Below are 12928 nucleotides of genomic sequence, written 5' to 3' on the forward strand. Positions count from 1 at the left end.
AACAAGGTGCTGCTTTCAGCCTCAGGGAGGAGGGAGAGAGGGAGGGAGGGAAGCCAGGCCTGCCAAAGCCCTTCACATCCCAGCTTTTCCAGGGAAAAAACAAACCAGGAGGGTTCCTGCTACAAGAACTGAAGTGCTGAACTGCCTGTCACCTCTGAGCGGGTTTATAATGGGTGAGCAGACTGGTTAAGCTGGGAGCTGCGGTTTGGACTGACATTGATCCTGGAGCTGCTGAGCTCCTCCAGCCATTCCTTTGTCAACTCACAAAGGCTTCAAAAAGGCATCAGGTCCAGCTCTCTGATCCCAGATTTCTCCTCTCTCCAGCAGCAAAATGCATTAAATTCTGCTTTCCCAGCCAGAGCAGGGATTGGGAGGAGGAGTTAGAGCAGTGCCTATGTAAAACCCACGGTGAGGAGCGAACAAGAACAGGGAATCAACGTTAGATTTGTCTCATTTCCGAACATAAATCGCGCTGTCAGCTCCAGAGGCCGGGTTACAGTCAGGAATAAACCCCTGGCAGCGGGACAACGATGAACTAAGTTGTTTTCTTTCAAGCGAGATCCATCTGCAAATCATTTCACCTCCCACCATTGTGCAGGAGCAGAGCTCAGCAGGCAGGGCTGGGATCGGGGGCAGCGGGATCGGGGGGGATGTGGGAAGGGGCAGCCTTGGCCAGCAGAAACCTGATCCCAGCCTTTCTCCCTGCAGGAGCAGGAGCAGGAGCAGGAGCAGGAGCAGGAGCAGGAGCAGGAGCAGGAGCAGGAGCAGGATCTGCTCTTGGGAGAAGGGGATTCTCAAATTAGAGGGAGCAAAGTCTGAGGAATGAGGAGAAAGGATTTTTCTGGGGCTTCACATCCATAGGGAGAGCAGGTTTAGCTCCAGGGTGAGCCTTTCCCTGTCCAGAACAAACCACGTGGGACAAGCGTCCCCTGGCCTGGGCGAGAAGGTGCCACTGGTCATCAGCCCAGCCCCTTGACCTCAAATCCAAGGTCACTCCCAGCCCACAACTGGGAGCTTTCCCACCCCAGTAACACCAGTTGGACGTGATGCATCCGCCCATAGCACAAAGGGAAGCGGCCCAAGGAAGAATTCGGCTTTTAAACTCTGCTGACAAACAAAACCGTGCAGCTGCCAAGACTTTACGAGCCTCTCCCATCCAATAAAATGCCATCCCCATTTTTTCCAACCTGGGATAATGCTCAGCGTGTTTTCCAAAATATTTGTGGGTGCCAGAACCCAGCAAGGCCGAAAACAAGGAACGGGAGGGAGGTTTTGGGGCGCTGAGGCTCTTCAGCAGCAGAGATCTCCTGGGCTGGGATTTGGGGACACTTCACATTCCTAATTCCAGCTCAATTCACTGGGATTTTCAGCAGTGCTGAGTTGATGCTGAACAACCTTCTGTCAGTTTTTCCATGTGTCCAAGAGACAGGACAGCTCCCGAGCACCCGTTTATTTAAGGCAGATGGCTCCAGATGCTCCAGTTAATGCTTTTCTTGGAAAGGCCACAACTGGAAGCAGGAAAAATCTACTTTGTCTGTCTGGAGGTGATTTATTCCCTGCTCCTGCAGGGGATGGGAATCTCAGGGATGGGTCTGAGGGAAAGCAAACCCTCCTCAAACCGGTGTCCAGGCCCTGCTCATCTCCCTGGGAATCCTGCAGACAGAATCGCAGCGGGTTCTTTATTTTACGTTTTCCCTGTGCTGGCTTTGGGCTACTCCAAGCCAAGGACCTCTCTGACGGGTCAGGATCTTGCTAATGAAAGAAATGAAATGTGGCCAGGCTGATCCAGAGGGAATGTTCAGAAATAGCAATTCCACAGGCCAGCAGGAGCAGGCAGGAAAACCACAGCTCCTGCCTGGAGCGTTCAGCCCTCCCCTGAAGCAGCCGATGCTTTCCTGCTCCCCAGGTCACGGAGGAGGAAAGGAACGAGACAGAATTTCATTTGAACTGTTTTACATCTGCTGCAGGGTGTTTTTCCTAGGGAACAGTGTGGGAAGAGCCTGGTCTGGGATGAGGGCTGGTGACAAAAAGCAAAATGAAGCAATGACAACAAAAAAATATCCAGAGCTCCTGGCTCCCAAGGAACAGGAAACGCAGCCTAAACCTTTCCGCTTGCAGCTCTGGAAAACACAACGTTCTCCCTATAAATCAGCAGCTTCTTCCTTCGTTTCATAGGAATCCACAAATCTAGGGGGAAAAAGCAGCGCTGAGATCCCAGAGGATCCTTCTCCCAGCACCATCTGGGATGCACAGGCAGGAATTGCGCTCAGGGTGGGAAGGGGGAACCTGGGCACAAGGGAGCACAAGAAAGGTTCCTTTTATTCCAACTTGGACTTGGTTGGAGCTTCCAGCACATCCAGAACTGATCCAGCCTCTGGATTTCTGCGCAGGGATGGGGTGAGCAGTTGGAGACTGTGTATATTATGGAATGACAGGACAAGGGGGATTTAAACTGCCACAGGGCAGGGTTGGATGGGATATGGGGAAAGAATTCCTCCCTGTGAGGGTGGAGACGGGCTGGGATGGAATTCCCAGAGCAGCTGTGGCTGCCCCTGGATCCCTGGAAGTGCCCAAGGCCAGGCTGGAGCACCCTGGGACAGTGGGAGGTGTCCCTGGGCATGGCAGGGGTGGCACTGGATGGGCTTTAAATCCCTTCCCACCCAAACCATTCCATGATTTTCTCGCAGCTGATGGATTTACTGGGACAGTGGGAGCAGTTTGGTCCCATCCCTCCCCTGCCCACCACACAGAACCACCCCTGCTGGAGGAAATGTTCATCCTCGAGCTGGAATTACAAAATAAAAAGGTTTTTTGGGCCAACTGCCCCATGTCCCACTCCAGGCCCTGTCAAACACTGATACTCATCAAGGTCTGCATCCAAAGGGTGAGGATCAAAGGGCTCCCCTGCCTGCACCAGGCAAACCCTGGCTGGAAAAGATCCCTGAGGGCACAAACCAGCCCTGCAGGACTCCAGGGACAAATCCTGGCTGGAAAAGATCCCTGAGGGCTCAAACCTGCCCTGCAGAGCCCCAGAGGCAAATCCTGGCTGGAGGGGGAGAAATCCTGGCTGGAGGGGGGAAATCCCGGCTGGAAAAGATCCCTGAGGGCACAAACCAGGACATTCTGAATATTTATACAGACAGAAAATCCTGGCTGGAGGAACGAAGCAGTCGCAGCTTTTCCTACCCCAGGGTCCCCGGTGCCACCTGACAATTTCCAACTGGAACAAGGCCCCGAGTGTTCCAAGGAGTGTCCGTGGCTCCCACCGAGCCCTGCCCTTACTTGTAGACGTTGGTGTTGTATTTCCTCTCGCTCGGGAAGCCGAACATGCCACAGACCACCCGGGAATTCTTCATGGTCCAGTGCTTGTCGCAGATCTGCTTCCAGGTGCCCTCGTCCTTCACCTCCACGTAGCCCTCGGTGACAGGGACCCGCTTGCGGTAGGTGGCCAGGATGGCGCGGATCCGGATGTCCTCCACCTGGATGTTCATGTTCTGTGGGTGGAAAATGAACGGGAATGACGCTGGATCGTAGGGAAATGGGCCGTGGAGCTTCCAGGCGGGATCACAGCCCAGCTGTGGTCAGGTGGGGTAGGAAGGAGGAGGTGCTGAGGAAGGGACGGGGTGGGGAGGCAAACAGGACAAGGGGGATGGATTCAAACTTCCAGAGGACAGAGTTAGATGGGATATTGGGAGAAATATTTCCCTGTCAGGGACTGGGATGGAATTCCCATCCCTGGAAGTGCCCAAGGCCAGGTTGGAGCACCCTGGGATAGTGGGGGGTGTCCCTGCCCGTGGCAGGGGGTGGGATGAGGTGATTTTTAAGCTCTCTTCCAACACAAACCTTTCTGGGATCTTATGAAACAAACCTTTCCACCTTGTGTAAATTCATCCTCTGGAAGAGGATTCTTTTTTCTCATTAAAAAAAAAGGAAAGCAGCTCTGATTTATTTTATAAGGTAGCCTTATAACAAATCTGCTTTGTTACTTCAATTCCAAGCGCTGTTTTCACCTTAATTTAGTCCCTGTTCCTGTGGAAATAAACCAAGCTCAGCTTTGTTAGGGCCAGCCTTAATCACAGACTCATTCCGGGTGCAGGGAGCCGGGAGCCCTGGCAGGGAAGGGCTTTGGGGTTTTCATCCAAAGCCATGATTTCATGTGGAATCTGGGATTCCAACGTGCTGACTCCAGCGTTTCTCTGGCTCCTCCTCCATAACCTGGGACAGCAAATGAGTCATGGAAGCCGAATGGATTTCACACGTGGGACCTACGTGAGGGCACAAACCAGCCCTGGAGGGCTCCAGGGGCAAATCCTGGCTGGAAAACATCCCTGAGGGCACAAACCAGCCCTGCAGAGCCACAGAGGCAAATCCTGTCTGGAGGGGGAGAAATCCTGGCTGGAAAAGATCCCTGAGGGCACAAATCAGTCCTGCAGGACTCCAGGGGCAAATCCTGGCTGGAAAATACCAGTGAGGGCACAAACTAGCCCTGCAGAGCCCCAGGGGCAAATCCAGGCTGGAAAAGATCCCTGAGGGCACAAATCAGCCCTGCAGGACTCCAGAGTCAAATCCTGGCTGGAAAATACCTGTGAGGGCACAAACCTGCCCTGCAGGACTCCAGGGGCAAATCCTGGCTGGAAAAGATCCCTGAGGGCTCAAACCTGCCCTGCAGGACTCCAGGGGCAAATCCTGGCTGGAAAAGATCCCTGAGGGCACAAACCTGCCCTGCAGAGCCACAGACGAAAATCCTGTCTGAAGGGGGAGAAATCCTGGCTGGAAAATACCTGTGAGGGCACAAACCAGCCCTGAAGGACTCCAGGGACAAATTCTGGCTGGAAAAGATCCCTGAGGGCACAAACCAGACCAGCCCTGAAGGACTCCAGGGACAAATTCTGGCTGGAAAAGATCCCTGAGGGCACAAACCAGACCTGAAGGACTCCAGGGGCAAATCCTGGCTGGAAAAGATCCCTGAGGGCACAAACCAGACCTGAAGGACTCCAGGGGCAAATTCTGGCTGGAAAAGATCCCTGAGGGCACAAACCAGACCTGAAGGACTCCAGGGGCAAATCCAGGCTGGAAAAGATCCCTGAGGGCACAAACCAGCCCTGCAGAGCCACAGACAAAAATCCTGGCTGGACAGGGAAAATCCTGGCTGGAAAAGATCCCTGAGGGCACAAACCAGCCCTGCAGGACTCCAGGGGCAAATCCTGGCTGGAGGGGGAAAATCCTGTCTGGAAAATAACTGTGAGGGCACAAACCAGCCCTGCAGAGCCCCAGGGGCAAATCCAGGCTGGAAAAGATCTCTGTGGCGAGCGGTTACAAAAGAGCTTCTGAAAAATGGATGAATTCCCTTCCAGGAGCCCTTTCCTTGTCAAATATGTGCAAACCCACGTGGTTCTGCTCGGGGTTACATCAGAACTGAGGAATCCTCAGACTCAACCACTTGGAAAAGAAAAGTTGCCCGGAGCTTTAAAGGGCCACGGGCTGCTGGTCAGGGCTCGCAGGGAGATCAGAGCCGGACCTGCCAAGTCCTGCAGATTCCGTGGCTCATCCATTCTCCAGATGCTTCACCAGCACTGATGCAACAAACAGAGCCCAGGCAAGGGCAAAGAAAGAGGCTGCTGGGGCAGGAAATGGGTCAGGGAACGAGGCGAGGAATGGGGTTGGCATCTCCTCCTCAGCTCTGCTCCTCTGCTCACACCGCCTTGGACAACTCACTTAAGGCCTTTCCCCTCCTTTTCCTTATTTTTCCCCCCATTTCTGTCTTTTTTTTGTCTACATTTACCACCCAGTTTTGCAAATCACTCTTTCCCTCTTTCCCCCTCAGCTGCAGGAATTCAAGTCTCCAAAATCCGTGCTGGAGCATCTCTGAAACCCTGGAACACAGAATTTATCCAACAGGGTTCACAGGCTGGGCTCCAGTTTTGAAAGCTCTTGTAGCCCTCAAGAATCAAAAATAACCCCTGTGATAACCCAAAGTTGTTACATCTGAGGCAATTTCAGGTGTTCCAAGGATCTGATGTAAGAAGGGATTTAAAACCTCCCCAGCGGAGCCTGAGAAATCCATTTGCAGCACAAAGTTTGTCCTGAAACTTGGCAGTTTCTCCTCAAATCTTGCAGAGTTTTTGACTACGTGCTGTCAGGAAGGTATCGGAGCCTCAGGGCATTCCAGGGCCTCCCCAGGCTGCTTTCCAAACCCTGCAACTCGCTTTTCCCTGCTGCAGTTTAGGAAATGTTTCCCGTTTTTCCCTTGCTGGAGAAGTTGTGTTTACCCAGGGCCGTCAGAGGGAACTTTGTTCCCCTGCTTCCCCTACCCTGCCTCATTTTCTTCACCTGGGAAAAAGGTTAATCAAAGCCTGAAACCCACTTGGAAACAGCTCTGGGTGCTGAAGATCTCAAAGGGTTTTTAAGAAAATCCTATTAAAGGGATTAACCCAAAGGCCAGGGAGCCAACACTTCGAACTGCGCTGGAAAAGCACCTGGGAAAAGACGGGAAACGGGAGGAAATTTGCGCTGGCAGCTGGGAAAATGGGAGAGGGAGTTTTCCATCTGTGACTGGGGGATTCATCCACCCCACAGGAAGCCCTGAGTAGGTCTGACACCCGTAGTTAGGCGAGGACCAGCCCTGCTGCACATTAAAGTCACAGAAATGGGACATTTTCCTTCTGGACCTGGCGTCAGGAACGTGCTAAAGCCCATCTGTGGCTTTCACCGGACAGCCCCTTCCCTTTTCCTTGGATTTAGACGGGCTGGAGGCCACAGCCGCTCCTTGGAATGAGCTCACACCCAGCGATGCTGCTCCAGGTGTATCGTGAGGAAGCTGCTCCGCGGCTCACCGCGCTTGAGTCGCGTGCCGTTCCAGATGTTGAACATCTGCCCAGTGCTTCCCAGGATCGGCATTCCTGCATTCCACCTCTCACTCATCATTAAACATCCCTGTTCTCTCTGCTGGGCCATCCCAGGGAATGTTATCCAGGTGGAAAAGCTGGAAAACCCCCAAGGCAAACAGAGGACTCGAAGGACTCGGTTGGATGTGATCTTGGAGGTCTTTTCCAGCCTCAATGATTCCTGGGATGACCAGCGATTCCCAAGCTCCTCCTGCAGGGAAGTCAGGTGCAGAGAGAGCAAACTGCTTCTCCAGAGCCCCAAAAAGGCAGGGAATCCTATCCAGGATCCTGAGGGTTCAACTCCTACCTCCTCCTGAGGATCCCTCCTGCAGCAGGGAACACAGCTGGACCCCCAGCTCTAAAGCAGCCACCTTCTGATCAAGGATATTTGGGTTTTCCTCTCCTGATCCAACAGATTTGGGGTTTTCCCTCTTCTTCCCACTCCCCCAGCCTGGCGGGAGCTCTGTTCCCCAAATCCCAGGACATCCGGCCTGTCCCTGCCAGCACCAGATGCTGAGGGGAGAGCACTGAGCCGGGTAACGCGGAACAATCCTGCCCTGCTGCATTCCTGCAGCTTCCAGGCACCTCCACCTCACGGATTTTCCAAGCCAGAGGGTGGATTTTAGTGATCCAAAGCCCTGGATGAATCTGGGAATCCCGTGCTGGGATTTACGGCATCAGAGCATCAGGCAGAGAGAGAAACCAACCCAATGAGGCTGAGGAGGAGAGAGAAAAGTCGCAAGGACGCAAAAAAATGCAAACCTCCCGAAAGATGGGAAGCTTGGGAATGCTGGGAGGTACTTTGGGATTTGCCTGTTATTCTTGCAATTATTTCTGCAGCCTAACAAATCCAAATGAGTTGTTCCATCTGTTTCCAGAAGAGCTCTGAGCACAGCAGGAATGGGATACCCGAGACCCACAGCAGGACTTGAGATCCCTGTATTCCCCACTCTGGGACTCGAAATTCCTGCATTTCCCACTCCAGCACTCGAGATCCCTGTATTCCCCACTCCAGGACCCAAAATTCCTGCATTTCCCACTCCAGCACTCAAAATTCCTGCATTTCCCTCTCCAGCACTCAAGATCCCTGTATTCCCCACTCCAGGATTTGAAATCCTTCTATTTCCCACTCGGGACTCGAAATCCCTCTATTTCCCATTCCAGGACTCCAGATCTCTCTATTTCCCACTCCAGGACTCAAAATTCCCGTATTTCCCACTCCAGGCTGGGCATCTGGACATTTCTTTCCCCCTGACTCACTGGCCTGGGTCGTCCTTGTTGGTTATTTTACAGCAGTGAAAAATAAGGTGCGAATGGAATTTTTGCTCTTGGATTTGGGAAAACATTCCCGGGACCAGTGTGGCACCTCAGGCTCTGTCCAGAGGTATCCCATCCCATCCCATCCCATCCCATCCCATCCCATCCCATCCCATCCCATCCCATCCCTTCCCATCCCATCCCTGTCCTCCAGAGATGCTGAGTCAGGCACAAAAAGAAATCCTGCTCCAACCTGGGATTCTGTTTGGTGCTTCCAGCTCTTTTGTCATCATTTTTTTTTGGCCTGAGTTTGCCGAGGAAGATAAAAACCTGAGCAAAGCAGCGAGAAATGAGGCATCGTTTCATTCCCGGAGGGAATTCGTCTCCTGATGGCTCTAACAGACCACAGTGACGTTTTCAGCATCTGTCTGAGAGCAAAACCGACCCCAATCCCATCCCCTTTTCCCTTCTGGAGCTGGTTCAGAGCAGGGAATTTTGTCTGAGAGCAAAACCGACCCCAATCCTGTCCCCTTTTCCCTCCCGGAGCTGGTTCAGAGCAGGGAATTCTCGATGGAGCAACTCAAGGGTTTGCTCCGGCTCTGAACAAAGAGCGAAACCTCAGAGGGGAATTCAGGAGACTGCAGAGCTCAGCTTTATGTTGGAAAATTCAAGAACAAAGGATCAAAATGAGCACGCTGAGGGTTCTCCAGGAGAAAGGGCTGCCAAGAGCTTTTTCCCAGTAATTCTTTGGGAGTGGAATGGTTTCCTTTGGCTGCGGAGGTTTTGTTACACTGGGGCTGTTCGATAATGCAAATCCAGGCAGGAATAGTTTATCCTCCAGCTGGGCTGATGGTGAAAACAGATTCCAGAGAAAAACTGGGAGCAAACGACACCTAATGGATAAAGCAGATTCCCCAAATCCCCCTCTCTGTGCTCGATGGACACGTGGAGAGCCATCCCACAACCAGGAAAACTCTGGGAGCAAGAGGGAGCTGGGGTTACACCATGCCTCGTTCTGGGGAGGCAGAGATGTGATGGAGAGGGATTTGGGATAAGGGAGGGAGGGACAGGAGGGGGGAATGGTTTGGAATAGGAAGAGGGCACGGTGAGATGGGACATTGGGAAAAAATCCTTCCCTGGGAGGGTGGGGAAGGGCTGGGCTGGAATTCCCAGAGGAGCTATGGCTGCTCCTGGATCCCTGGAAATGCCCAAGACCAGGTTGGAGCAACCTGGGATAGCGGGAGGTGGCACTGGATGGGATTTAAATCCCTTCCCACCCAACCCATTCCATGATTCCACGATCTCAGCTGGGACTGCCAGCATCCTACAGCACAAATCAGTACAGAAATGAGGGAAAAATGTGTGAAACTCTTCCATGCTGGGCCGTATTTCCTCTATCCCAATCCTTTCCCTGCCAAGAGCCACATCCAGGGCCCGCAGAGCTGCTCCTCTCCAGCCGGGACACAAACCCCTGGCAGAGGCTCCGAGCTCCGTTACGAAACCGGGGACTTGGAGCCTCGGCCATCGGGGCCAGCCCAGAGGAAAGGGTTTGTTTTTGAGCCCTCACAAAAGGATTCCTGGCTTGGAAAAGTTTTCACATGAGCCTCGGCTGCTTTTGTTTCCACCCTCTGAACCAAACGCTTCCCCACAGCTCTGGGTCCGACGGCAAAATCCCACCCAACTTTTGTAATATTCGCCTGCACCGTTCGCCCCGGGCTTTGTGCTGGCAGGGGATGCCCAGGATGGTTTCTCTGGGGCCTTCTCTGTGCCCAAACCCGGCCGTTCCCTTTCCTTTTGGAGGATGCTCAGGAATCCATCCAGGGACAGGATCCTATTCCTAGAAATCCCAGGCTGCAGACGCTGCCCTGGTGCTGAATCACCCTGGAGTTTGGATTTCTCTCTGCTCTGTCCCTGGATAATCCATTGTCATCTCAATCCTGCTTTAAGAGCCCCACGATCCTCTCAAACTCCTCTTTCCTTCCCTAAGCCTGGCCTAACCCACTGCCCCTTAAATAAAACCTATTCGGATCATCCTTTCTCACTCCCAGCAGAGCTCCAGCATTTCTTTGCTTCCAAACCTTGGGAATGAAGGGTGAAACTTGGACAAGAAATTGATTTTTTTCCTCCTATCCACAACTCAACACAAAAATCTTCCCACAGGGGCTTTGTCCATCCCAGGGGCACCTTAAAAACCTTCACTTCCATTAAAATCTCAGCCACCAAAGGAAAATGACTCTTTTTTAAACCTTTCCCTCCACATCCATCGGAATGGGTGGGATCTGTTTGGGTTTAAACATCTGGAGCTGAGCCTCTGAGTCACCCCAAGGTCCCGGCTGTAAAATAAACACGGGAGGATGGGACAAAGCCGGGGGCGGGGGGGGGACAGTGGCCCCTGGGGACAGCAGCCAGGCTGGGGCTGCCAGACCAGAGCAGCACAAAAGGGTTGGGGAGCAGAGTCAGGCTTAGGGGCCAGGAACAAACCCAGCGCAGATTAGGGCTGACAAAGCCTGGCTCAGCTGGGAAAGGCTCCAGGAGCCTCCTGATTGCCCGGGCAGAGTGAGGGGACAGCGCTGGGAAAGGCTGGGGACACCAGCGAGGGAGCAGAGCAGGAGCAGTGGAGCCTGGAGAGGCTTTGGCACGGGCAGGCTCAGCTTAGGGCAGGCTCAGCTTAGGGCAGGACACGGCTCTGTCCTGGCAGCAGCAGGGCTGGGGGGTTCCTGATGGGCACAGCTTTGTCAGACCCTGTCTCCTTTCTGCCGAGCTGCCTCAAAGTGTCTGCGTCAGGCACTGAAAGTGGGGAAAGTTTATTGCCAAGGCACAGCAAGGTCAGGAACACCGAATTAATTAAATTAAATCAAATCAAATCTCTGCAAAAGACCTCCAAGCTCGTTAAGCCCAACCTCTGACTGATCAGCACCTTCTCACCCAGACCATCCCACTCCGTCCTGAGGACAAGTTCAATATTTGAAGAGCAGAATGGTCTTTAAGGGCCCTTCCAACCCAAACCCTTCCCTGATTCCCACACCACACAAATGGCCACAAAACGGCCGCTGAGGCAAATCATCGCGCTCCCTTTGAATTCACAGCACCAAAACTCGGGGGGTTACCCCCATATCAGCTCCATGAACATTCCCCTGACGTCAGGAGGTGCTGAAGACCCTCCCAGGCCCACAGAGCAGCAGAATTTGTGCTGTCCTTGGGCTTTGGGTTAGAGAATTAAACGTTCACAGCGAGGCGAAACTCAAACCCTGTTGTCACTGATTTTTGAACTTTTACATTTCTCCAATCCTGCGCTGCCTGCTGGGTCACTCTGAGGTTTCCTGTGGCCTCTCAGCTGCTGCTCTCTCGTGCTGGTCACACATAACAAACCCTCGCTAGGTTTGCTCTCCAAGGACACCTCCATTGTCCCAACCCCCAAAATGTGTGAACTAAAAGCCTCTGAAGAGGAGAGGCAAACTTGGGGTAATTACATCATTAACGGAGGTTAGAATTGGAGAATTAACCCTGATATGCAAATGGGTCAAACTTATAAAAGGCTGAGGAACCCGGAGTCCATCTTGGGTGGAGCCTTTGGCCTGCCCAGGGTGAACCTTTGAAGGCCCCGCAAATCAATCCCTGCTTTTATTTTCTGACTCGTCTGGCCTCTGTTTTCAGGAGCCACATCGAGGCATCATCACAACAAACAGGTGAGGAAAGCCTTTCTAATTAAACACCGAGAGCTGCAGGACACAGAGATGAGGTGGGGGGCACCTGTGTGACAAATCTCCATGGTGGGGACAGAGATTCCACTGATTTTCATGGCAAAAGCTGGAAAAGAGGGAGATTTACCTGGGGACAAACCACAACCTCATCCCCCTTCCCTCCCTGCGCCTTCCAGCTCAGTTCAGCCTCATCCAGAGCCTGGTTTGACTGTGAGCTCCTGAGCAGGGCCTGGCAGAGCCTCTCCCCGCTCGTTAAAAACCTGGAATTAGCAGAATCACCGAATGCTTCGTGTTGGAAGGGACCTTAAAGCTCATCTCATCCCAGCCCTGGGACACCTTCCCTATCCCAGGTGGTTCCGAACCCCATCCAACCTGGCCTGGGACACTTCCAGGGATGGCCTCAATCCACTTTTAACCTGGCACAACCAAAGCCTTTGAGCCTCTTGGGCTTTGAAGTGAGATTTTTGTGCCTCCCAAGTACCCAGAGGGGAAACGAAGGCCAGAAATAGCAGCAGGGCCTGGCGTGCTGAGCCAGACCTGTCTGGCCACCGTCTGGCCAAAGCCCTGGGCTGGCCTCAGGTACCAGAGCTATTTGTGAGCCTCTAAAAGCTGCAGAAATTCGATATATTTAGAGTCTGGCCTATTTGAAGGCTGTGTGGGCGCACGCAGAGGAAGGAGTTCGACAGCAAATATTTTGTTAAGGATGTTTTGGGGCGTGCGTTAAATCAGATCCCGCTGGGGCGTTGATTTCGGGAATCAATTAAGGTAGGAATCGGGTCACTGGGGCCTTTAAATCACTGGAGGAGCCGGGAAAGCAGCTGCAGGTGGGTCTGGGCTGAGTTTGGATAGCACAGAGTGACTGCAGGAGCTGTTGGAAAAGCAGGGATGGCATTCCCAGCTTTGGGAACACACAGGGAATCACTCGGATTTCTGAGCTCCTGACACCCAGCAAAGGCTCTGCACCTCCATCAGCCTCCAAGGAATCCTCTGAAAGCTGCAGTGGGGGTGGAAAGCAGCAAAAAAGATGGAATTTGAACAAGGGAGGGGTGGATTTCTGGTGCTGCCGGGAGGATTAACCCCTTCCTG

General features: G+C 53.0%; 1 protein-coding gene across 1 annotated transcript in view; it reads right to left on the reverse strand.

Moving 5' to 3' along the window:
* Positions 1-12928, reverse strand: part of LOC104694877 (lysyl oxidase homolog 2) — a 51496-nt gene that overhangs the window by 21684 nt on the left and 16884 nt on the right. The window contains 1 exon segment of the mRNA XM_039564445.1: positions 3283-3494. Within this exon segment, the coding sequence (XP_039420379.1) occupies positions 3283-3494 (212 nt within the window).

This window comes from Corvus cornix, chromosome 22 (genome assembly GCF_000738735.6).
Source record: "Corvus cornix cornix isolate S_Up_H32 chromosome 22, ASM73873v5, whole genome shotgun sequence".
Taxonomy (NCBI): Eukaryota; Metazoa; Chordata; class Aves; order Passeriformes; family Corvidae; genus Corvus; species Corvus cornix.